At 40.9% G+C, this 27,584-nt stretch overlaps 1 protein-coding gene across 4 annotated transcripts in view; it reads left to right on the top strand.

Moving 5' to 3' along the window:
• MAP3K15 (mitogen-activated protein kinase kinase kinase 15) overlaps positions 1–27,584 on the top strand; it is a 135,764-nt gene that overhangs the window by 19,397 nt on the left and 88,783 nt on the right. For 2 of the 4 annotated variants that reach the window (XM_084618277.1, XM_084618276.1), the window contains exons 2-3: positions 13,992–14,131; positions 17,890–17,913. In XM_084618277.1, the coding sequence (XP_084474403.1) occupies positions 13,992–14,131; positions 17,890–17,913 (164 nt within the window). Of the gene's footprint in view, positions 1–2,261; positions 2,365–13,991; positions 14,132–17,889; positions 17,914–27,584 lie in introns of all 4 variants that reach the window. The other 2 variants (XM_084618278.1, XM_084618279.1) reach the window with 2 other exon arrangements.

The raw sequence follows: 27,584 nt of genomic DNA, 5'->3' as shown, positions 1-27,584 counted from the left end.
GTTGCTCAGTGGACTATAAAGTTTACTACAACAATATATGACAGGTCCACGTGCTTCCATAGAGCCTATGCTATGGAGAGACATATAAACCAACAAATTGAAAATATATCTATTCAGCATCTAGACCAGGATGGGACCAGGAACTCCATATTGGGACCAGGGACTCTGTATTGTTATCTGAGCCTAAGTCTCTTAGCTCAGTGTGGGTGGAAGCTTTGGAGCTAGGTACACTTTAGGACACATACTGTTGTTGATATATTGGTCAAACCAGACAGTCTCTATTGCAAAAGAACAAATGGACACACATCTGACATCAGGAATTACAGTATTCAAAAACCAGTAGGAGAACACTTCAACCTCCCTGGTCACTCAACAACAGACTTAAAAGTGGTAATTCTTCAACAAAAAAACTTCAAAAACAGACTCCAATGTGAAACTGCAGAACTGGAATTAATTTGCAAACTGGACACCATCAAATTAGGCCTGAATAAAGACTGGGAGTGAATGGGTCATTACAAAACCTATTTTTCCATACTAATTTTACCCTACTGTTACTCACAAGAACTTACTGTTCTTGTCAACTGTTTGAAATGGGCCACCCTTATTACCGTTACAAACGTGATTTTTCCTCCCATGGTATTCTACTGTTAATTGAATTGTCTCGTTAGACTGACCCCCAACTTGGTAAGGCAACTTCCATTTTTTCATGTACTTTGTGTGTGTGTGTGTGTGTGTGTGTGTGTATAAAATATACCTGCTCCTCTACTTTCCACTCCATGCATCTAATGAAGTGGGTTCTAACCCACAAAAGCTTATGCCCAAATAAATTTGTTAGTCTCTAAAGTGTTACAAGGACTCCTTATTGTTGTTTTTTTAATTTTTGTGTGTGTATCCTTTGTATGTGACAGAACCCTAGTGTCACAGCTATGAATGCCAATCTCAGGTCAGACTGTTAGAGAACAGGGCAGACACCCCAAACTGGTAGCATATTTTATTATTAGATTTCACCAAACCAGTAACAAGTGTGCACTCCTGGATCACTATATTAGTCTTACCATGGAGCCAGACAGTCCCCCTTAGGCTCTCCAGCCCCTACTTTACCACCCAGACAGACTGGACTTTATGATGACAGGTTATTAAAACTGAAGTTCACCACACATTAGGTTACTCCCAACCCCAAGGGGCTAGTCACTTACCCTAGGTCAGTGGATACTCTTGATCTCACCTAAAATAACACTGTAGCCAATTTTCTCCAGTAAACTAACTACAGATTTATTAGCTTAGGCCTGGTTTACACTGGGGGGGATCGATCTAAGTTATGCAACTTCAGCTACGTGAAGTCGACGTACTTAGACCTACTCACCGCAGTGCGGTGAGTCAACTGCTGCCGCTCCCCTGTCGACTCTGCCTGCGCCTCTCGTGGCAGTGGAGTACAGGAATCGATGGGAGAGCGCTCGGGAGTCGATTTATCGTGTCTAGACTAGACGTGATAAATCGACCCCCCCACTGGATCGATCGCTGCCTGCCGATCTGGCAGGTAGTATAGATATACCCTAAGAAAAAGAAATGAGTTTTATTGAGAGGTTAAAGCTGGTAAAATACATTCCAGGTGAATCTTAAGTTTGTAGTCCAAATGTTATCAGAGAGGTAGTGTCTGCTAGTTCTCCAGAAGTCTCTGTTACCCAGAAAGGCTTTGGGGACCTCTGTCCACTTGCTCAGAATTCCATCCTGTCAGAATTCGTCAGCCCAGAGATGTAAAGTCGCTCCCAGGGTTCCTTCTTATAGTTGAAAACAGTCTGGCAAGTGTTCTCAGCACAGCATGGGCTCTTGCTTTGTTGACTACCTGCAGACAAAGTTTGTGGATTTCCCATTGTTGAATGCAAAGACCCATGCTTTGAGGTTAATGTTTCATCGTTTACAGTTCTGAGGCTCCAATCCCGTTTAATGGGCAATTTAGAGATAATGCATTTAGATACAGCCATTCAGACAATCTTTCATTAAGTATCAGGGAGTTTTATATATTAAGTGAACTCACATCTAAACAGAAAAGGAGTACTTGTGGCACCTTAGAGACTAACCAATTTATTTGAGCGTAAGCTTTCGTGGGCTACAGCTCACTTCTGAAGTGAAAGCTTACGCTCAAATAAATTGGTTAGTCTCTAAGGTGCCACAAGTACTCCTTTTCTTTTTGCAAATACAGACTAACACGGCTGTTACTCTGAAACGTCACATCTAAACGCTAATACATCTGTTTGATCTAGGGACAAGGAAATACATACATTAACTAAGGACAAGGAAATACATACATTAACTAAGGACAAGGAAATACATAATGTAATGGAGTAGCAATCAACAGGTTTATAGGTAAGTGAAGACAATGTCATTAACATTTCATTAATTTTCATGAATTTTAGAGCAAATGTAAAATGTAAATGTAAAATGCTATGACCTCTTTAGCATTTCTTTGATATACACACATCAGTGTATTGCCCTATTCGTCTAGCCTGAGCTGGCAATCTGTTATAGCATCACACCCTTGATTTTAATTTATAAAGAGAATTGTAATTTAGTGGGAAGGAAAGGGATTGGTTGTGCTGGGTTTGTGCTGCTTAATTCTGTGTCTGTTAAGAACAGAAGCCTGAAGAAGTAAGTCATTTTATGTTTGACTGTATGAATGGGGTTTTTGTTTCAATGCATTTTAAAATATATTTGAAAAAAATTGAAATAATTCATATTAAATAAAAATAAATAAAAGTTTGAAAAAATTGATATCTAATTCTCTAGTGAAAAATTTGAAATTTGGAAATATTTTGCACAGTCTTTTCTTGCAATATCATATTGTGTTCACTTTCATGTTATCAATTTGCATTTCAGTGGGTGGAAAATACTGATCAACCTTCCTATATTTTTTTCAAATATTTTTCTTAAATCAGGATGGCCAGTGTCTGACCTGAAGGAAATGTGGAGCCTTGGCTGGCTTCTGTTGCTACCCAGCCAAGGTATTCAACATTAAATGATGGGTGACCATCAAGAGGTTTGGTCTGGATAATTATCCAGAAATTCAGAGCTGATTGAAACTTTTGTCTAGAAATACATCTGGATGTATTATTGCAGGGATAGAGGGGAAAACCGCCTTTTTCATATAACTTTAAATATATTTTAGTCAAAAATACCCCATGAACAACCTTTCTCAACGTACTTCACCATTTTTCACTACAAGTGATGACCCAGCATAGGATGTGCAGAGCATTGGGAAAATTAAATAAATAAAGTTAACCTTTTTCAAATGACAAGAAATGTTCAGGGTCTGTTCAGATTTGGTTCCGTTCAAACTAGTTCACCCAGCCCTAGTTAACATGGCGATGGAAATATTCTTATGTGACACTTGGCACATCTACTACTGTAGTTGGCAAGTGTGCAATGTCTATTTTCAATTTACTTCTGTTGTTCCCTTGAGTTAATCCCGGTAAAGACAGGAGACAAAGCTTATGCTCAAATAAATTTGTTAGTCTCTGCGGTGCTACAGGTACTCCTGTTCTTTATGTGGATACAGACTAACACGGCTGCTACTCTGAAACCTAGCAGAGTTAATAGGTTCTTATGCAAAAACAATTTAGGAAATAAAGTTATATGTATTAAAAGGACAGGAAAAGCAAAACATCAACAGTTGTGGTCTAGACATCCATTTGTAATGCCATGCAATGCCATGTCCATATGCCAAAAATGTATAGTAGTGTAGTACATGCAGTATGTCAGTAGGAGGCAAATTATCTAACAAATGTAGTTATTTGTTCGTGAATAATTTAAGAGATCCTGGCTTCTGAATATATATTCATTGTTGCTAAGTATTTGTTTGATAGTTCGGATGAACACCTTTTGAACCTATAGGTCGCTTGTTGACTATTCAGTTCAACTATTCACTGATCATTAACTGCAGTGTGTGATTAGCCAGCTAAACCATATGCTGCCTGTGCTCCCTGTTGGATGACGGAAACGTCTTCAACCAAAGAATAACAGATGATAAAAAGTGAATGACTCTTTCTGTTTGCCTGCATCAAAGAAGAGCCACTCCTCTAATACTCGTTTGTGCAGATGTTCTTGAATAACAAAAATGTGGTTAGAATTTGTGGACGCTACTTTTGTAGTATTCAGGCAGCTCTAGGCAAGGATTGAACAAGCATGGAGGCTGGACTACTTTTGGCCTTTTTAAAAATAGGATTCTGGTGTGTTGGTTATGTGCATGATGGGGAAGCCTATTGCCAGTATTGTAACCTGTTCTGTAGGTGGAGGACTGCAGTTGCTAAGTCTGTGACCTTTCATGAATACTAAACCGGGCATAATCATGATGGAAGGTAGGAAGGAATGGTTTAGGCAGAATATTAGGAAGAGGTTTTTTCTTTCAGCGGATTCTTGGATTTGTCCCAAACCACCTTGAAAATAAGGGGTCCTAATTTTCAAGGTGCTAAGGACCCTTGGCTCCCTTTTATTTTAATGGGAATTTGAGTACCCTAGCTCTTCTGAAAATAGGTCCTAAAGACCTGAAAAACTGTTACTATATTCCTTTTTTTAATAGCTGATAAGTTAAGAGGTGATATCCTAGCTCTGATGAAGCCAAGGGCAAAGCTCCTATTAGTTTAAATGGATTCAGGATTTCACCAAAGACATTTTCAGAATAATGAAGTAGGCATTGCCATTGGATACAAGGGCCAGAATAATGTATCAATAGCTGGCAGGGTGGATAAAAATCATTCATTTTTAAAAAATAAATAAAATGTGGGTTTTTTTTCATTGAAATCGGATTTTTTTGATAAAATGCTTTTTGAGGAAAAAAGCATATCTAAAAATAGTTTTAATTAAGATACGTTATAGCTCAAAGATATCTCATCATGGAATAGGGATTATAAATTCTAATTCTATAGTAGGAGACAATATATTCATGTAAAGTTTAAGAAAAGTTTTGTAAATGAGTTCCAATAGTTCATGGATTAGGGACCCAATCTTATGGGGTTCCAGGGGCTTCTGTATAGATTATTTAGGTTAATCTTTCTATCTACCCAATGGGACTCAGTGCTCAGTCTAGAAGAGACCATCAGAGATGTTTAGTTTCTCAGTTCTCAAACTGTGGATTTGTCTCTCCAGAGATAACATGCTTGTTAACAGCAAAAATGTTTTTAAATAAATAAATATAGAGGTGAGAAATAACAGACCTCAACCCTATTGTGTCTCTGCAAATTTGTGTACACAGAGTCAGTCCCTTACCTCTCTCTAAAAGTGCAAAGTTTCAAAAAGTTCAATGAATAGAAGATTGTTGAGGGCAGAATAGATCTGGACAAGTAAAAGTCTGGAGATAAATCTGAGAAAGGAGGGACAGGCAGTAGAAACAAAAATTAAACTGTCTGAGCAACATATTCCAGAATTCTTGAGGTCTTTCTGAGTGCAGCCTTCATTGATTTCGCAAAAAGAAAAGGAGGACTTGTGGCACCTTAGAGACTAACCAATTCCTACAGTCTCTAAGGTGCCACAAGTCCTCCTTTTCTTTTTGCGAATACAGACTAACACGGCTGCTACTCTGAAACCTTCATTGATTTGAGATCTACCATACTGTTCTCTTGCTAGAGGGGAAAACCTATAATGGCAGCAGGCCATGAAAGAGACCCCACCAACATAGTGCTGTCCACACCAGCACTTCTATCGGTATAACTAACGCTCTCACACTGCGGTCAAAAGAGGTAATAATGTAATATTTGGTGTCCTGTGTAGTGTAGCAGTAGTGTAGCAAGAAATTTTATCATGAGGATCAATTGCTTTTCCCTTTTTCTTTTCCCAAAGTTGCAGAATAAAAAATAGGCTGGAAATCTTTCACTTCTTTTTTGTGAGTCATAGGACAAATAAGTGCATTTAGTAGGTTACAGATTGTTGTAATAAGCCATAAATCCAGCATCTTTATTAAGGCTATGATTTTAGTGTCTAGCAAAATTATGAATTTAATTTTGGGGTTCCGTCTGCCGCCCGCGCTGCCAGTCTGGGGTCCTGGCCACTGGCCCCCCCGTCCTGCTGGACGGAACCCCAGGCCGGCAGCGGGCTGAGCGGGGCCGGCGGCTGGGACCCCGGCTGACAGCAGAGTGCCACTAAAAATCAGCTCATGTGCCTTTGGCATGCCTGCCACAGGTTGCCGACCCCTGGTAGTGACTTAAGTGACATTTATTCCTTTCATTATTCAAATAACAATACCTCTCGCTATCTTTAGATATTTGAAAGAAGGTTTAAAGCTACTCTAAATATATTATAGATTGTCATCTGCATGTTAGCTGCATTACTTTGTGTATTTGGGGGGGGTGTTCTTTATTGTTTTGTTTTTGTAAGGATACACAACTAGTTGATATTTTGCCATGTTCCATTCAAGCACATTAGAGCAAAATATTTGCCTAAACCAGTCATTATTTGAATCTGTTTACACAGCTATCCCAAGACAGGAGCACAGATAAAACATCTGCACCTGGAAACATCTGAACTGTTTTTTTTGTTGTTGTTAGTTTTTTTTGTTTTTTGAGTGAGCGGGCAGAAATATATCTTAATTTAATGGTAAATTTGACGTTTTTCTTAAAACCCCAGCTCCTGGAATCAGGAGACTTCAGAAGAATTTCAACCTTTATTTAAAAAAATAAATAAAAAAAGTTTCTAGCTTCAATAGTGGTAGAGAAGAGCTGGAATTCCTGAAGCAAACACATCCTAACGTCTCTCAAACCAAAGCAAATAAAAAGAATCCAACATTCCATGTTTTAAAAAATCATGAGTTTTTTAAAAAAAAAACCAAACACTCGAGGTTGGCAATGCTGATAACCTATTTTTGTTTGTCATCTCTTTAGTTAGAATTAAGTATAATTTCTTGGTATACTCATAAGTATAATCATTTTTGGAGCAAAATAATGATGTTGTTCTCAAAATATTCTACTTTGCATGTTAGTTCTTAAATGTGCCATGCAGTCTTTTAGTCATTGAAGCTGAACAATAAACTGTGTCCAGTTTTTCCTATGAGACATAATAAATGAAAGAAGAGAGTGACAAATATGCAGTAGTTCTATTTTTAATGTTTGTTCTGTGTACTGTAAGGTGGATTGTAGATGTGTTTGGGCACAGTTGTAACTCAACACCATGCTGCTGGTATATATTTAGTAGTTATACTATTTGGGTATGAGTATAGCCCTATACTGGAGTTCAGTGTATTATTTATTTGTATAGTGTACACTATATATTCACAGAATTATAGAAATTAGCGAAGGAAAAAACCTGTCAATTTTGTCAGTCTATTGTTTTGCTTGTGTCTTATTTTATTAGGCACCTAAAAAAGTGGCTTGATTTTTCAAAGGTGTTGAGCTACAATAGCTTCTGTTTACTTAAGAGAGATTTGTGGGTGCTTAGTAATTCTGAAGCCAATCAATCAGGCTAGCCAGGCACTGAAGGCAATGACACCATAAAGCATCCCAGGAGCATGCTCCATTGCAAAATGTTTACTGATAACAACTGAACTGATGAGTGGTACCAGTTCTGATTAAAAGTCTGCCATGTAAAATCAATAAAGTAATTTTCTGTATTTCTCATGATCCCTAGCCGGATTAAAGTAAAGTACTTTTTAGGCTACATGTCTGATTAGCTCCACCAGGGACGTGCATTATTTACCATTTAAGAGCTCCCTTATTGACTCCACTATAGTTATGCATGTCTTTTGATCATTATAGACTGAATTACTGTAATATGCTTTCCTTGAGGCTACATTTCATCACTTGAAATTTCAGCTGGTACCCAATGTGTCTGTTCATTAATTTACGGGCTTGATCCTGCTCGCATTGAAATCAATGGGTGCTAACAGCTCCTAGATTTGTGTCTAGTGACAAGATGCGCTCAGCTACAGGATAGAGGAAGGCCTTGTGGTGGTGCTTCTGAGCTATGCTATCATGAAAGACTGAAGTGCAGCTCCCAGTTAAAGTGTCTGACAGATTCTGTTGGGAAAATTATATTTCTTAGGGCCAGATAATGACAGCTTGGTGGAAAAGTAGTTGACTTTTTTTAATATAGACACAGGCACACCACAAACTGAAGTCAGGCTTCGTCTGCACTAGGAACGTACATCAGTATAACTGCTCAGGGCGTGAGCAACTTAATATAGTTATACTGACCTAACCCCCCGGTGTAGACAGCACTATGTTGATGGGAGGGCTTCTCCTGTCGACATAGCTACCACCTCTCAGAGAGGTGGGATTACCTACACAGTTGGGAGGAGTTCTCCTATTGGCATAGGTAGTGTCTTCAGTAAGCGCTATAGTGGTACAGCTTTGCCATTGCTGTGCTGTAAGTGTAGACAAGCCCTCAGTCTTTGGTCTGGGCTTGAGCTAATAGTTGTCTCTTAAAGATGTGGAAAGGCTAGAGAAATGTGGTGGAAGGAACAGAAGAACATCTAGCATCTTTCCCTCAACACATACTGATGTTAACTGGAACTGACTGGTATGCTCTATGTATTTACAGAAATTTATGGGTAATCCATTTTGGGGAATAATGTTACAACTCTTTATAATACTATCTTTATTATTGTTGTTTCCATTAAAGGAGACTACCCGTAACTCATTTCCTTCATTCCATTGTACTGCTTTTTGAGGACTTACGAATCTTTTAATTGTAACTATCATAATTTTTCTATTTGTTCAAAATGCTTATTTTATAATATCTTGGACTGGTTGAATGTAACTTTTAGTGTTATAATAGGCCTGATGTAGTGCAAGTGTGACCAGTGTCATCAGAATATATTTTCCAGGAAAATAATTAAAAGCACTAGAAAAAAAATGATTAACTTAAAAATGTAGTAGCATATTAGTTTTTTTTAATTGCTATACAGATGACTTTAGGATTTACTTTTTTTTTTTTAAATAAATTTTAAAACAAAAGTGGAAAATGATAGGTAAATGAAAGATTACTTAAATTAGTTTAATAAATATCTGTGTATCTATCTAAGCATTTTATACTGGCACCCATTTTTGTAATAACTGAATGCTTTCCACATAACATCAAATAGCAACAGTGAAGTCTCTAGTGGAATTCGTGGGAGTAATGTCACACTCCTTGTGATCAAAACAAAACTCTCCTTGGGGCTGTCATGTTTAAAGGATTTTATTAATTTCCCTTTTTGTTTGTTTTTGTTTTGGTAGAGGCTTACAGCTCGAAGGGGTGTCTAGTGATGTGAGTGTTGTTCTTATGATAGAAAGGCTTTTTTAAAGAGGCAAGTTCTTCTTTGCTCATGTCCATTCCATGTTAGATGTGCGTGTGCCGTGTGCACCGTTGCTGGAGATTTTTTCCCTTAGTGGTATCCTTTGGGCCAGCTCTCGCACCCTCTGGAGGCACACGCTCATGTGCCGGTATAAGGGGCACTGCTGGGCACACCCTCTCTGAGTTCCTTCTTACCTTTTTGCTTCTGCAAAGTTTACTTCCCAGTGGTTTTTGGATTCTAGCTCTTTGTTCTTACTTACCATAGTTTAGTGTCTATAGCTTTTGTAATTCGTATTAGTGTGCATAATTAGTATAAATAGATTAGTTTCTGTTGTCGAGGGACTCCTCCACTCCAGGGCTGGGCATGCCTCAGTTCCTGGTCTTCAAACCTTATGCCTCCTGTGGCAAACCTATGCCTGTGTGTGTACCAATTGACGTTATTTTTGTATTTAGGCTTAGGTCTTAATGTAGGTTGTCTTTTTCAAATTTATTTGAAATACATTTATTAACCCCCCCCCCCCCCCAACAAACCTGTGTTTAATTTAAATTTTTTAAAAATCTGATTTTTCTTTTAAATCAATGTTTATCCATCCTGTCCATTAGCATATACTCAGGTCACATTTTCAAGCTTTTTTCTCTACAGCCATAGGGAGTAGAATCTTACTTTTTTTTTTCTTTTCTTTTTTTTTTAAATAAAGCCGAGATTCTCATGAAATAACATATTTCAGAGTAGATGAAGTGGCCTGTAGCTCACGAAAGCTTATGCTCAAATAAATTTGTTAGTCTCTAAGGTGCCACAAGTCCTCCTTTTCTTTTTATGAAATAACATGGCTCCAAGAGCTGGGAATTTAAGAAAAATACCAACTATTGTGAGATTCACAACACTATCATGAGAATTGGTACTACTGTTGGTGGTCAGAATCAGATGTAAGATTTATAGCTACAAGTACTAGTTACGCACTGGGATAACAACTATACAGAAAACTAGTGCCTTGGCTGCAGTTATTATCATTACTTGTAATTGTTACCTGTGCTACATCTCTCCCAAAACCCAAGGTAATGGGCGGGCTGGAGTCAGGAGCTGGCATTGTTATACCAATAAAATAAAAACCGGCAGGATCTTATTAAAGGGGAAAAAGGCAAAATGCCACATTTATTGTGAATACAGAAAGAATCATAGTAAGCAGTTACTTATAGCTATAACATTCCATTCAATTTCTTATTTATTCACACACACACACACACACACACACACACACACGTTCTGCAAGGTTGTTATCATAGTTACCAGCCTTAGAGTTGCTTATGCCAAGCCACTGGCCAGGTGGCCTGGACATGAGGAGGGAGCAGGGCCTTGTCAGATGCTCATCTGATGCTCCTGGAAGTTGGTTTGCAGAATCAGACCCCAAAGTTCTCACTTTCTAGAGTCCATTTTTATAGGAATTTATTCCTAGGCCAGTCTATGGGAATTGCTTCATCATGCTGTTGCTGAATCAATCAGCAGATGGCACATTCCTGACGGCGACATGCTGCCAGATGTTATCTTGTTCTTTGGTTCTCCCATTCTTGAGGCTGTTGGGTGGATTCCAGTCTGCCCTCCGGGGGTCCTCTGGTTATTTCCACTTGATGCCTTCTTCAGCCGATGGACACTGGATTCTTAGGCTGGCACCTCCCTGATCATTCAGTTATTATCCACACCAAGCATCCATCCACTCTATCTCTATTTTAATCACAATTGTTAACAAAGCGAGATGAATACAACAAAAGGGCGGGGAAGTCTCTGGGTGCTGTTTCTGTTGTTACAGAGTATTGCTTTGAGTCTCTCTCTGTGTGAGTAGTTGTTGTTACAAAGAATTGCTTTGAGAACAGACTCTGTCTTAGGATGTACTAACACAATTAGCAGCTTGCAAGTTTCACACATAGAGGGAGAGAAACAGTACCAAAAACCAAGAGGCCTCTTAATTAGTAATACCCTGGAATTTAAACTATGGGGAATCAAACTCATTTGTGATTTAAATACAGAACTTCTTTTAATGTGATCCAACAGCATGGCTGGAGCATTGTGCTCTGGCAATGCCCAGTTGGCAGGTTGTCCCTTTGGAATTGTGGTAGCCAGGATGCAGTCTCTGCACTTCAGGTATTGCCAGACTTGTTTCACTATGAGAATTTCAATACTAGTTTCTGCTAAAAAGGGAGGCCGTAATAGGGCAATAATTAGTGAGATTATCAGCATCAAGCAATGGTTTCTTGAGAACAGGTGTTAACAGTTGCTTCTGTAGGGGTACATTACCCCTTCCTGTTCTGAAGAGAGGCTTTGACGGTTTCCTCCAATGGACGTATTGCCCCATCATTCATTCGCACTAGCCATGGAGGACATGGATCCAAAATGCAATATATTATTTGCATATTATATGATGCATTATGAATTTGAAAGAAATAACTTTGTTTCAATAAATTATATTCTGGTATGCCAAATGCAGTATCTATGTCCTACCTGTGCACATTGTCTAAATTCTCTCATCAGGAAGGTGATTTTGATTTCATAGCGTTGTTTCCACAAAAACAATTTACACAGGCACAAAACCCACAGTTCTCGAGTTTTTAGACTTGTTTCTCTGAATGTTAGTATGCGTATCCATAATCAAATTCTCTAAATTTCCCTTGGTGTCAAGTGGAGTGCCCCAAGGGTCGGTCCTGGGGCCGGTTTTGTTCAATATCTTCATAAATGATCTGGAGGATGGTGTGGATTGCACTCTCAGCAAATTTGCGGATGATACTAAACTGGGAGGAGTGGTAGATACGCTGGAGGGGAGGGATAGGATACAGAAGGACCTAGACAAATTGGAGGATTGGGCCAAAAGAAATCTGATGAGGTTCAATAAGGATAAGTGCAGGGTCCTGCACTTAGAACGGAAGAACCCAATGCACAGCTACAGACTAGGGACCGAATGGCTAGGCAGCAGTTCTGCGGAAAAGGACCTAGGGATGACAGTGGACGAGAAGCTGGATATGAGTCAGCAGTGTGCCCTTGTTGCCAAGAAGGCCAATGCATTTTGGGATGTATAAGTAGGGGCATAGCGAGCAGATCGAGGGACATGATCATTCCCCTCTATTCGACATTGGTGAGGCCTCATCTGGAGTACTGTGTCTAGTTTTGGGCCCCACACTACAAGAAGGATGTGGATAAATTGGAGAGAGTCCAGCGAAGGGCAACAAAAATGATTAGGGGTCTAGAACACATGACTTATGAGGAGAGGCTGAGGGAGCTGGGATTGTTTAGCCTGCAGAAGAGAAGAATGAGGGGGGATTTGATAGCTGCTTTCAACTACCTGAAAGGGGGTTCCAAAGAGGATGGCTCTAGACTGTTCTCAATGGTAGCAGATGACAGAACGAGAAGTAATGGTCTCAAGTTGCAGTGGGGGAGGTTTAGATTGGATATTAGGAAAAACTTTTTCACTAAGAGGGTGGTGAAACACTGGAATGCGTTACCTAGGGAGGTGGTAGAATCTCCTTCCTTAGAGGTTTTTAAGGTCAGGCTTGACAAAGCTCTGGCTGGGATGATTTAACTGGGAATTGGTCCTGCTTTGAGCAGGGGGTTGGACTAGATGACCTTCAGGGGTGCCTTCCAACCCTGATATTCTATGATTCTATGATATACAACTTACATTTTTTAAATGTGGTGTTGAATTATTGTAAGAAAAAAAATTGTAGTTTTTGATGTATATTCAAAGCACTGTGTACTCTACATCAAGCCCTCTTGGTTTCTATAAGTATGTCTGTACTGCAGCTGGGAGGTGTAATTCCCAGCTCAGGTAGATGTACACATGCTAGGTGTGCTCGAGCTGCGTGCTAAAAAGAGCAGCGTGGCCACAGTGGGATGGACAGCAGTTCAGGCGAGCCACCTGGAGTACATACCTAAGATCTCAGATGGGAATATACTCGGATAGCCAGCCTGAGCTGCCACCCATGCCACTGCAGTCACACAGCTATTTTTAGCTTGCTAGCTCGAGCACAGCTAACATGTCTTCATCTACCGGAGCGGGGAATTATGCCACCCAGCTGCAGTACAGACATATAGCCTGTGACATTCTGATATTGAATTTTTCTGCAAACTGGGAACTCTGTGGAAGCTTTGCGAGGACAAGTTGAATTGGTTGGAAAGTACACCAAGATGTGGCTGGGAGGCACCCAGTCTGGTTTGGGTTGTGGGGACAGTGGATTCTTCTCCCTACAGCCCCCCATGATTTTTGAAGGAAGTCAACAACTAAGGAATGGTGAAAGGGGTTGGTCTCAGGAGGTGCCTCAGTGCCTTGGTACATGATTTGGGTCACTTGTGCATTAGTATGAATTGGCTACTGCCCTGGTGGCTGGCTGGCTGCTCTGGTGTGGTTTGCCAAAGTGACCCCTTGAGATTTCTTGCTATAATGGCATAGGGGTAGGCAAATGGGACTTGCTTTCCCTCAGATTCAGCATTTTCCTTTCTGGCAAAAGTAGTAACATGATGATGATATTTTAGGTATTTACTACTGAATATACTAAGTGTGTGTGTCTCTGTCTCTTCCCAGGCTGATGGGTAAATTTACTTTTAAATAGACCAAACACTGTACTGAATATATGGATTTTATCTGTTGTCCAAATTTAATTCCATTTTTTTTTATTTTAAATTCTGTAAAATAAGAATCCGCTTGGAAGTGAGTTTTGGTTTTAGCTATTATTCCCCCTGCCCCTCATTACAGATGTTGCAGTCGTGGACATGAGTGATGTTTCCAGACAACCATCACTCTTCTACCACCTTGGAGTGCGTGAAAGCTTTGACATGGCCAATAATGTTATACTCTACCATGATACTGATGCTGACACTGCTCTGTCACTTAAGGTAAGGTCCTCACTTCAAAATCCATTTTAATACAGATGTATCTTTTAATTGTGTTGCAAATGTAGAGCCTGATCCTGCAAACACTTGTGCGTCTTGGAAGCTTTACCCCTGTGCATAGCCTTGTTGACTACTCAATAAAATGGAAGTATTTGTGTTTTTAAAATGACATACAGGCACGTTTATAGGCCCATAATATGGTAATTGTTTCCATGTCTAGCAGTCTGAAGAAAAACAAGTGTGTAGTTCTGATTTTTATTAGTTCAGTCACAAGTAAGGTTTGTTTCTTTCTCTTGACTATTGTAAGTACACTGTAAAAAGATTTTAGGATTTTTGTTTAATAATGACACATTTCATTTGATTTAGGCCCATATTTTAAACATACTTTTATTATTAATCAGCGTACTCATCTCCATTACTATAGGTTTGCTTTGTATTTCCTAGAGGCTGAGTGGGTGAAACTATGTGCACACACAGTCATCATAAAAATTCATCTGCTGTTGCTGTGGGGTGGAGATAAGAAAGATGTAATCACAAAAGCTTTTTATAAGCTTGTCATTTAATTTTATATTAGGGCAATAAATGTTATTACACTTTAAGTACTCTGTCTGGCCATGGATAGACTGCCTCTATTCTGCTGAAACGGACAGAATGAGTTATGATTTGTGTCAAGAGCAGACATCCTCTTCTGTGCAGCAGATTATCCCTACCTTCTTATCCCTATCTTCACATCCTGTAGTTCTTTGCTGTCCCCACTGTTAAAACCTTTGTCATAGAGTTTCAGACCAGAAGAGACTATTAGACCATCTACTCTGACCTTCTGTATATGACAGGGCACCAGCCCCACCCAGCACCCACATACTAAACCCAACAATGGAAATGAGACCAAAGTAAATGAGATCCATAGAAGTCTAGACTAATATTTCCCACAGGCGAATATTCTACCCAATGGGATGACCTGGTGTCCAGAAAGCTAATCAGCCACCAGGTCAACGCAGTACATGTTCCGGAACCTTACCCATCTCATGGTTAGATACTTTCTGCTAATTTCCAGCCTGAATTTATTCATGGCCAGTTTATATCTCTTCTTGTTCTGACATTGTCCTTTAGCTTAAATGGCTCTTTGTTCTCCTTGATACTTACTTACCCCTCTAATGTATATACAGAGAGCATTCATAATCCCCTCTCAACCATTTTTTGTGTGTGTGTGAGAGAGAGAGAGACTAAACAAACCAAGCTCTTCCAGTGTCCTCTGGTAAGATAGGCTCTCCATTCTCCTGATCTTCCTAATAGCTCTTCTCTGTACCTGTTCCAGTTTAAACTCATCTTTCTTGAACTGTGGTATGTAAATCAGCTTCTGTAACAGATGCTGATTTTTAAAAAGACTCCAGAGGCAATCCTGGAAATTACAGGCTAGTAAGCCTAACTTCAGTACCAGGGAAATTTCTTGAAACTACTATAAAGAACAGAATTACCAGACACATAAACGAATACACTTTGTTGAGGAAGAGTCAGCACAGCTTTTGTAAAGGGAAATCATGTCTCACCAATCTTAGAATTCTTTGAGGGGATCAACAAATATTTGGACAAAGGTGGGCTAGTGAATAGAGTGTTCTGGGATTTTCAGAAAGTCTTTAACAAGGGGTCTCACCAAAGGCTCTTAAGCAAAGAAAGCAGTCATGGGATAAAAGGGAGGGTCCTCTCGTGGATCTGTAACTAATTAAAAGACAGGAAACAACAGGTAGGAATAAATAGTCAGTTTTCAGAATGGAGAGAGGTAAATAGTGGTGTCCCCCAGACTGGGACCAGTCCTATTCAACATATTCTTAAAAGATCTGGAAAAAGGGTTAAACAGTGAGGTGGCAAAATTTGCAGATGATACAAAACGACTCAAGATAGTTAAGTCCAAAGTAGACTGTGAAGAGTTACAAAGGGATCTCACAAAAGTGGGTGATTGGGCAACAAAATGGCAGATGAAATTCAGTGTTGATAAATGCAAAGTAATGCACATTGGAAAACATAGTCCCAATTATACAAATAAAATGATGGGTCTAAATTAGCTGTTACCACTCAAGAAACAGATCTTGCAGTCATTGTGGATAGTTCTCTGAAATCATCTGCTCTATGTGCAGAGGCAGTCATAAAAGCTAACAATGTAGGAACCATTAGGAAAAGGATAGATAATAAGACAGAAAATATCATAATGCCACTATATAAATCCATGGTATGCCCACATCTTGAGTACTGCGTGCAATTCTGGTCACCCCATCTCAAAAAAGTTATATTAGAAATGAAAAATATTAAGAGAAGGGCAACTAAAATGATTAGAGGTGTGGAACAGCTTCCATATGAGGAGAGATTAATAAGACTGGGACTATTCAGCTTGAAAAAGAGATGACAAAGTGGGGATATTATAGAGGTCTATAAAAGCATGAGTAGTGTGGAGAAAGTAAATAAGGAAGTGTTATTTACCCCTTCACATACACAGGAACCAGGGGGTCACCTAATTAAATTAATAGGCAGCAGGTTTAAAACAAAGAAAAGGAAGTACTGCTTCAAACAACACAGTCAACCTGTGGAACTCCTTGCTAGGGAATGTTGTGAAGGATAAAAATATAACTGGGTTCAAAAAAGACATAGGCCAGGTCTACACTATATACTTACTTCAGTATAACTACATCACTCACAGGTGTGAAAAATCCACATCCCTGGGCAATGTAGTTATACCGACATTAATCCCTGATGTAGACAGAGCCAACATAGTGACTGCCTCTTGTGGAGATGGAGTTATTAAGCCAGTGTGAAAGCTCTCTCCCATTGGCTTAGGGTATCTTCAGCAGAAGCACTGCAGTGGTGCAGCTGCACTGATGCAAGTTTGTCGTGTAGACCTGCCCTCAGATAAATTTGTGGAGGATAGGTCTATCAATGGCTGTTAGCCGAGATGATCAGAGATGCAACCCCATGCTCTGGGGGTCCGAAGTCTCTAACTGCCAGAAGCTGAGACTGGATGACAGGGGATGGATCTCTTGATAATTGCCCTGTTCTCCTCATTCCCTCTGAAGCATTTGGCATTGGCCACTTTCAGAAGACAGGATCCTTGCCTTAGATGGACCATTGGACTGACCCACTGTAGCTGTTCTTCTGGTGACCAGAATTGTATACAGTACTCCAGAAGATGTCTTATCAATGCCTTGTATGATGGCATCAGTACTTCCATGCCTTGGTCTTCTCCTGTCTTGATTACTATAACCTCCTCTTCACCTGGTCTGCTTTTCACTTCTTCCCACTCCACTACTGTGCAAAAAGCCATTGCTACATTCTACTTATTGTCGTGACATTCTAACCATGTTGAGCACCTAACATTAGGTTCTTCATTATCTTTTTGTCTCTTCTCAAAAGAAATTCTTTCTCATTGTCCTCTTCTTGCCCTCCCAACTCAGACTCAAAACCTTTCCCAGTCCTCCTTTCGTCTTTTTTTCTACACTCTCAAGCCATCTCTTCCACTTGTCCATCAAGCATGCTTTTTCTTTCCTTTTGGTCCCTCCTTGAAAATGACTTCCTCTAGAAAGCCTTCCTTGGTTCTCCTCATGGCTGCTTCCCTCATCTGAACTGTTATGCTATTTCTTACTGAGGCAGGAAATATGACTTACTCAGTCTGTAAATCAATATGTACATTGATAGGGCTATGCAAAGTATTTTTATTGAAAATAACAATCCAGGCAAATGTTCCTAAACTTTTCCTTGATCTCTTTGTTTTCCAGGACATGGTATCTCAGAAAAACACAGTAAGTACTCTGGAACCTGACAGTAAGTATTAAATCCTGATTTTTTTAACATAATGTGAGGATGCCACAAATGATTTAATTTGAAGTGACGAACATGAAAAATGCCACTCAGTATTGCATAAGTGGGTCTGCCAAGTCATGCAGTAGTTGCTATAATGTAATCAAGAAGGCCACTTTGTTTAGGTGCAGTGTAAATTACTGTAAATCATGCTGACTTCCTCTCCAAAGTATGTTGTTGGTGACAGTTTCAGAAAGTAGATTGTCTTTGTGACTGCCGGGAAGATGTACAAAATAGACTTTGACTACATGACCCTGGAGGTCTGGTGAAAAAGCTTCAGAGAGGTTTTAACGATGATTATATACTGTGGATGGACAACCAAGACAGCACATTTAAAGTTTTTTTTTTATTTGTTTGTTTTTTGCTGGGGTGCATTTCGAATTCCAGGAAACATATAGAGAGAGATTCATGGTTCTTACAAAAGACTTGTGGATGCAAAAGCTTGGTTCTCAAAACAAAGTTATTAGTATTACATATTCTTGATTCCAACTAAAACTAAACAGACCAGAAAACCCAGTCCAATATAAAACATATTTTTGGATGTTTTAGTTCTATTGCATTATATATATGTAGACTAATATTAAAGGATGATTTAGCTCAGGGGTTGGCAACCTATGGCACGTGTGCTGATTTTTAATGGCACTCTGCTGCCTGCCGGGGTCCCAGCCGCTGGCCCCACTCAGCCCGCTGTCGAACCCAGGCTGGCAGTGGGCTGAGCAGGGCTGGCGGCTGGGACCCCGGCAGGCAGCAGCGTGCCATTAAAAATCCTGCCCGCCCCAGCCTGCTCTTCTCCGTCCCTGGCGGGGGCAGGCTGAAGTAGCTTGGTCCTGCTGGCTGCTGCTGCAGAGCAGGCAAGCTTCCCCCTCCCCCGCCTCTTCCCTCAGGGTGCTGGGTTCCTGCCCCTCCTCTGCTTCCTCCCTGCCGCCAATCAGCTGATGGCCCTTACACGGGAGGGGGAGAAGCGGAGCCACAGCGCGCTCGCTGCTCCAGGGAGGAGGCGGAGAAGAGGTGGAGAAGGGGGGTGGAATCAGGGCATATCCCCCTCCACCCCGCTGCCGTGAGCCACTCTGGGCAGGGGGCTGGGAGCACCCCCCCCAACCCTAGCCCACACCCCCAGCCCTCTGCCCTCATCCCTGCATCCCCCACAACCCCAGCCCTGACTCCAGCACCCCCCACACACACTCAGTCCTCCCCTGCCCTGACTCCTACACCCCTTCACATGCCCCCAGCCCCCCCCACATACCCAGCCCCCCCATGCCCTGACTCTTGCACCCCCCACATTCCCACCCCCACCCTGAGCACGAAAACGGGAGCTCCTACCCCCCCCCCCCATTCCCATCTGCGTCCTCGCACCAAATGGGAGCTGCCCAGGTAAGCACTCCACACCCAGACCTCCTGCCCCAGCCCTGAGCCCCCTCCCTCATTCTAGCTCCTGGCCAGACCCTACACCCCAACCCCCAGCCTGCTCCTTCACCCCCAGCCCTGTGCTCAGTGCACTCCCACCCTCAGCTCAGTGCAGAGAGAGAGAGGAAGAGAATGGGCTAGGACCAGGGAGAAGGTAGGTACCCACTCTGTGTGGGCAGGGCTGGGATCCCAGACTGGCAGCGGGCTGAGCAGGGCCGGCAGCCGGGACCCTGCCTGGCAGGAGCTGGCAGATGGAACTCCAGACCAGCAGTGGGCTGAGCCGCTTAGCCCACTGCCGGTCTGGGGTCCTGGCTGCCAGCCCCTTGCCAGCTGGGGTCCCGGCCGCAGGTCCCACTCAGCCCGCTGCCAGCCTAGGTGAACGGAACCCCAGGCTGGCAGCAGGCTGAGCGGGCCAGCGGCGTAAGATCAGCATTTTAATTTAATTTTAAGTGAAGCTTCTTAAACATTTTGAAAACCTTGTTTACATACGACAATAGTTTGGTTATATAGTATATAGACCTATAGCAAGACACCTTCTAAAAAATGTTAAAATGTATTACCGGCACGCAAAACCTTAAATTAAAGTGAATAAATGAAGACTCAGCACGCCACTTCTGAAAGGTTGCCGACCCCTGATTTAGCTCCTTCAGCAGTTCCATAGCTGCTTATATTTCAGATCATATAAAAGTGGCCATTCCCAATTTAATACCGTACTTTCTAAAGATGAGAACTGATTGTTAATTTGTACAGAGCTGAAACCTTGCTTTATCACTTTTTGTTTCCATTTGCACACACACCCAAAGCTTCTATTCTATTTTGTATCTACAGAGCAAGAATAAAGACATGAACATGTTATTTTGTTCTTTGAAAACCAGCGGTTTTAAAACTTTAATTGGAGTTACAGGTTAAATGTGGTAACTTTAACACACTGTGTAGATAAAAAGCTACTGTGTAGACCAATACACCTAGGGCTGGATTAGACTAAGTAAACATGAGTAAGGGGTGTAAGGCCCTCAACCCATTTGCTTGGCCTGCCTGGTAAGGCTCATTTTAGCTCCAGATGTGGTATGGAGTATGCCCACTACTATCTCTGAAAAAGCTCCATGCAAACTAAGGGTAGGGGGTATGGGTGGTGGAACCTTGCTTCTGAACCCCACCTACCCTGTAGCTGGCCTAAGTAGCTAGCTAGGCACTAGGAGGAGAAATAAACTGACCTTCTCCAGAGCCACACTCACTGCATCCCCACCCAGAGCAAGGGAGGAGAAAAGGAATCACTGTGATAGTCAGGTTTCAGAGTAACAGCCGTGTTAGTCTGTCTTTGCAAAAAGAAAAGGAGTACTTGTGGCACCTTAGAGACTAACCAATTTATTTGAGCATGAGCTTTCGTGATAGTCACAGTTTCTTCTAGGGGTTGCTCTTGGGACAGAGCAGTTATGTGCTGCCCCTTCATTCAGGACTGATCACAAAAGCACCATCCGGCCTATAGTAACTCCTGACACTTTTTACTGAAGAGTACTAAGCAAGTATTCTTGACTTTTTTGGGGGGGGGGGGGTGAGAGAAAGAATATGGCTTGCTTGAAATTTGATAGTAGATTATATTTAAATTTATTTCCTTAAAACTGATCACAGAGAGCAAATTATCTGAGATTACTGTGGCAATGTTGTTAATTTAACAAACTAATTACACTAGTAGATCAAAGTTTTATACCTAAGCTGAAATTACTGTCTTTCTGCATAAACAAGAGTCTATTGTTTTCCCCTCCAGAAGTAACTTCATGCTGTAGACAAGTCTGTGTTTTGTCACTGTTACAATATTCTACCAATGCTTCATTTGAAGCTTTTGGATAAGGAGGGTCATGTCACTCCTTAGATAATTACAGTGTCAGTGTAAATGTAAATCAAATGAAGTGAACTGCTAATTAGCCCTTTAGGTTTAAATGGCAAATATTTACATTAGAATTAATGCTGCTGCTGTGGTGGTTGTTTTTTCTTTGTTTTCTGGTTTAATTGTTCTCCATTGGGGAAACCCCAACACAAATTGGCTGTGCTTTCTGTCAGGCAGTAGAGATCAGTAGGGGAAAGACTACTTCCCATCCCTGCCCTGGGCCCTGGAGAATCCACAGAGCTGCAACTGCAGTCTTAAGGCAGTAGTGATGCCTTATGCTTTGTTGGGGGAAGAGGGCAACTGAAACTGTCCCTAGCTACATCATCCCTTTTTCCTGGCAGTGCAAAAGCAGTCCCTTGTGTGGTGTATGCGAGGTGCAGAATCCTTGCCCTTAAGGACTTAATATTTTAGTGTTATCCTTTATTCTGGAAATCTCAAATCCCATAAAAAGGGCAAAGAAAATCAGTGTAGAACAGTAGTTGAAACTGATAAAGATGTAGATGTTTCCTTTGCAGTGATTGTTTCTTCATTCTAAATAAGTAAGTAAACCTAGAAAAATGATTAATCTTTTCCCTTTAAGGAAAATGTAAATCATTATACTAATTATGCTTCAGGGAAAGAGGGAGTGGAGAGAAAGTTGAATATAAACAGAGAATGCTACATTGCAAACAGTTCAGCAGTTCATTTGGGACTTGGCCTGCGTCCATAGTTGAAATGTGAAAACCACAGAGCAACTCTGTAATGCTGAGTGATCAGATTGCAACATAGATTTAATAACTTATTTGAAAAGTATAAGGGTGGGAAAACTCGGGATGTAGCTTCCATCATCAGTAATGAAATATTTTGAGATAAGATTGGGATAAAAGTCTGTTCTATTTGACTTCCCCCAAAGCAAGCAATTAAAATTCTGTGTTGCTAATTTACTGCCCCACTGAGATGTTTAAAGCATGCAGTCTGCAACTGGGAGCTCAGTTCCCTAGACAGATTTGCCCTAGCATGTAACTAAAGGTCAAAATTCTCCATGTCCCTTCCATTAGGTGGTTCTTTTTGTGAGGAACTGATCTTAGTCTTAAGGCAGTCAGCTGCTTATTTCACTCAGAGATGGTGTAGGCACAGCTGTACTGTTTCTTTCAAAGTAGTTATCTATAAAATAAACCACAAATATCTAGCCTTGAGGAACAGTCTCCTCTTCATCTCTGTTACCATGAAGCAATGAAGATTTGGGAGCTGGCTTGAGGATATATTCTTGGACTTGTAGAGAGTGTGTATGGGGATAATGCATTTATCCTTAGAGGGCAAGGATAAACGTGTGTTTTATTAGGCTTCCTAACTTCTCTTCTCTGAATCACAACTGGTTGATTGTAGGAGTGCAACTTCAGAAAAACATGAGGACCAGAACTGGTCAAAAACTTGACTTTTCACAATTTTTTTTGTAGCAAATTTGTCATTTTTTTGGATGAAGAATCAAAAGTCAGAAAATTTCTACTAGATTTAATGAAAACTAAGGCACAGAATCTAGAAAACACAAGACATAGGAAGAAGTGGGATTAAGCCTTTTTTAAAAGGTTGCTAGAATCAAAGGGCTGATGGACAGTGCTTTCCAGAATAGTTTTGGCCCTGACTGCCCATCCTTCATGATATATAAATAGAATGTCGGAGTGGCTAAGCGCTGGTACAGATTGCCTAGGAAGGTTGTGGAATCTCCATCACTAGAGGTTTTTAAAACAGGTTAGACAACCCCCTGTCATGAATGGTCTAGTTATTACTTAGTCCTTCCTTGAGTTTCGGGGCCTGCACTACATGACCTATTGAGGTCCCTTTCAGTTGTACACATCTAAGATTTCATGAAAGTGGGATGCATATGGTTTATTTGAATGTGGGCAGTGAAGGGTGGTGAGTTAGGTACAGCCACCGTGGAAAGTAATCACAATATCATAGAAATGTCAGGCTGGAAGGGACCTTGAGAGGTCAACAAGTCGAGCTTCCTCTGCTGAAGCTGAACCAAATAATCCTAGACCATCCCTGACAGGTGTTTGTCCAACCTGTTATTAAAAATCTCCAGTGATTTCCACAATCACCTTTGGAAGCCTATGCCAGAGTTTAACTCGCCTTATAATTAGTAAACTTTTCTTAATATCTAATCTAAATCTTTCTTCCTGCAGATTAAGCCCATTATTTCTTGTTCTCCATGTCCACTAAAGGTAGAACAATTTATCATTGTCCTCTTTATAACAGCCCTTAATATATTTGTTATTGGGTCCCTGCTCAGTCTTCTCTTCTCAAATCTAAACATGCCCAGATTTTTTAACCTTTCCTCCTAGGTCAGATTTTCTAAACCTTCTCTAATTTTTTTACTGTCTTCTGGACTCTCTCTCCAAATTGTCCACATCTTTCCTAAAATGTGGTGCCCAGAACTGAACACAATTCTCCAACTCTGGCCTCGCCAGTGCTAAGTAGAGGGGGACAATCACCTCCAGTCGGGGTGAAAGTAACTTAAGGGACTTACCAGTACACAGGGCGGCCGGGGTCCTGAGCAAGGTGGGGGGCGGGGCCTTGGGTGGAAGGGGCAGGGCTGGGGCCAGACTCCCCCAGCCAGCCCTTCAGTGCTGGCTGGCCCATGCTGCCTGGGGCTCCAGCGGTGATTTAAAGGGTCAGGGGCTCCCAGCCACCACTAGCGCTACCCCAGGGCTCTGGCGGTGATTTAAAGGGCCAGGGGCTCCGGCCACTGCCAGGAACCCTGGGCCCTTTTAAATTGCTGGGCCCTGGGAAAGCTGCCCCTTTTGCCTCCCCCGTGGCCCTGCCGGTACGGGCGGTTGTGTACTGGCTCTTACTGGTAAGCCATACCAGCTTACTTTCACCTCTGCCTCGAGTGTCTTACATACAACACTCTTGTTGATACATCCCAGAATATTAGCTTTTTTGCAACTGTATCACGTTGTTAACTCACATTCAATTTGTTATCCAATGTAAACCACAGATGCTTTTCAATAGTACTACTGCTTAGCCAGTTATTTCCCATTTTGTAGTTGTGTATTTGATTTTTCCTTCCTAAGCTGTACCTAGTACCTAAGGTACCTAGTACTGTGCATTTGTCTTTATTGAATTTCATTTTTGTTGATTTCAGACCAATTCTCTAATTTTTCAAGGTCATTTTGAATTCTAATCCTTTCCTCTATGGTGCTTGCAACCCCTCCCAGCTTTGTGTCATCCTCACATTTTATAAGCATACTCTCTATTCCGTTATCCAAGTCATTAATGAAAATATTGAATAGTACCAGACCCAGGACTGACTCCTGAAGGACCCTACTGGTCTGACACTGAACCATTGATAACTACTCTGAGAGTACAATCTTTCTAACAGATGTGCAGTCACTTCATCGTAATTTCATCTAGACTGCATTTTCCTAGTTCTCTTATGAAAATGTCATTTGGGACTGTGTCAGAAGCCTTACTAAAATCAAGATATATCATGTCTACAGCTTCCCTCCATCCAGTAGGCTAGTTAACAAATCCATACTGGCTATTCCTTATAGTCGTAAGTAGAACAGAGGTGGGCAAACTACGGGCCACATCCAGCCTGCGAGACCATCCTACCCGGCCCCTGAGCTCCTGGCCAGGGAGGCTGTCCCCCAGCTGCCCCCCTCCCCTGCAGCCTCAGCGCGATGCGACGCCAGTGCTTTGGCCTGCCGCTCCTGCTGGGCAGCTCAGCAGCAGCATGGCTGGCTCTGCCCGGGTGGCAGGGCTTTGCTGCTCAGAGCAGCATGGTAAGGGGGGAGTTGGATAAGGGGCAAGGGATCCTGGGAGGCAGTCAGGGGACAGGGGAGTTTGGATAGGCATGGGAGTCCCGGGGGGCCTGTCTGGGGGTGGGAGTGTGGATAGGGGTCGGGGCAGTCAGGGGACAGGGAGAAGAGGTGGTCAGGGGCCGGGGTCCTGAAAGGGGGTGGTCAGGGGACAAGGAGTGTTGGATGGGTTGGGCGTTCTGAGAGGGAAAGGAAGTAGGAGGGGGAGGATAGGGGGTGAGGGCCGGGCTCTTTGGGGAGGCACAGCCTTCCCTACCCGGCCCTCCATACAGTTTTGAAATGCCGATGTGGCCCTCGGGCCACAAAGTTTGCCCACCCCTGCTCTAGAAGCTTACAAGTTGATAAAAACTAGGACAAAAATAGAATATGTAGATAATAGAAGGGAAATAGTTAAACTGATTTTCCCTTAAATTGTTGGTTTTCTAATGATTTAGAATTAACAATCTGTTATACACTTGTTTTGGTGAAGGTATTTAAAGGAAATTAACACAGAGATTTTAAAAGAAATCTATAAATCAATCTGGTTACATTACTAAATATCTATGGGCCTGATCCAAAGTCCAGTGAAGTCAGTGTGAGACTTTCCCTTGACTTAGATGGGCTTTGAACCAAGCACTGTGGTAGCTTTTTATTACACACAGTGAGTGAAATCCTGCGTCCTTTGAAGTCAATAGCAAAACTTCCACTGCATTCAATAGGACAGGATTTCACATAGCATCATTGCCACAAGGAATTGTTATGTTACCATCTAAGTAGGAAACTTAGGTAAAGTTTCAATAGTCAATTAGATTGTAAATAGTACTTGCAATTAATGAATCTGCAGGAAAGCTGGTTCTGACACTTATACTCTCATTGTGTAGTGCTTTACACAGTTATAAGTCCCTGTCAAACTGAACTGGAGAGACTACAGCATTCAGTGCATTCTATATTAATGCAGTAAGGATGAGTAAGGATCCTGATGAGCAAGCATTTAAAATTAATAATTTTGCATACTCTTTTCATACTGTAACCACATTATATAAAAGTTTGTATGATGTAGTAAGTTTAAAGATCAAAATGTTAAGTATGTTTCTAGAGAAGCATCTGAAGTAGAAAACATATTTCAAAGACTTCCCGGAAGGAGACACAAATGAAAACTGTTTTATTTAGGATTAGAGACTCTTTAAATACAGATATACAAAGTTTAAAACAAACAAAACACCCTTGTTAGTGCGCTTCTTTGAGGAAAGTAATATAAACAAACAAGTAACCTAATAAAGTATAATTAGAAGTGTTTTTATGCATTAAACATGTTTATAACATACCTCTGATTTTAATACTCAGTATATATTAAATGTGAAAAATATGTTAATACAAGTTAAGGATATATATTTAAGAGCAAAGAGTTCTAGAAATGCAAAAGGTAAAGTTTTAATAGGCACACACTAGTTTACCTCCATTATATATATGTTGTATGTAGTTAATTACAGTATTCATGTAATAATCTAACTAGTGATTGTATATAAAACTTCACTGAATGCATGTCAGCTATAAAACAAGAACATATGCTGACAAACTTGTATTGTAGTTATACTGTGATTTCTGCAAACTTCCTTGATCTTAAAGATTATATATAAACTTGCTGTATGCGTGTTTTCATCTTCTGTTGTATCTCTTTCTAATAATTTCTCTCTCCATGTGTCCTATGTTTGTCTGCCTTTTTTTATTATTTGTATACTTCCACGTTCTTTATTTTTCCATGCTGTTCCATTTCAATTTGGAGCAGGCTGCAGTTGCCAACCACAAAGCTTTTCTTCAGGTCCAAGTGCCTCCTGAGTACCACAGTGGTTATGTGATAGGCAAAGTATGTATTATTTTCTATTCTGCTTTCTGGCTGAATTAAAGTAATTTTAGAATTATTTTATTACTGTGCCTTTACAATTGTATTTATTTAAGAATATTTTAAAAATAATACTGGGCTGGATCTTATTTTTCATGCAATTGTTATCTTGGAATAGATGTTGTTTGGAAATTATATCCTGTAGCTTAAGGATTCTTTTTTAATAGAACACAAACCCTGCATTTTCAAAAAAATATATTTACATTCAGACTTTTAAAATGAATTACTACATATAAAGTACTCTAATTTTGCTGGGAAATCAGTCACACACAACAATTTTCTGTAGTTTCCAGCCCGTCATATTTTTCTGCGTTGTTGAAAATTTTCTTGATCCTTAAGACAACTGATTAATTGAACTCGCTGAGTGTGTTCAGACAGGCAATGTGTTTAGAAGCATCCAAATTCTTCTAATCAATTGGGTTCGTTCTTTGTTGTCCAGTTTTATGGATTAAACCATATTATGAGAGTCTTTTACATGTTATCTTAAATACTCTTAGGACTTATCTATACAGGGATCTCAACTCGCATAGCTCTAGCGGCATAATTCTACCGCTATAACTATGCCAGTATAACACCCCATGTGGGATACTCTGATTTCAAAATAAAAGTAATTTAAGGTGTTTGGGGGGAAGGTGGGGGTGATAT

The sequence above is a fragment of the Lepidochelys olivacea genome (assembly GCF_965140295.1).
Source record: "Lepidochelys olivacea isolate rLepOli2 genome assembly, chromosome: 1".
NCBI lineage: Eukaryota > Metazoa > Chordata > Testudines > Cheloniidae > Lepidochelys > Lepidochelys olivacea.
Note: the sequence above shows the minus strand (reverse complement) of the source record. Positions and strands in the feature narration are given on the sequence as shown.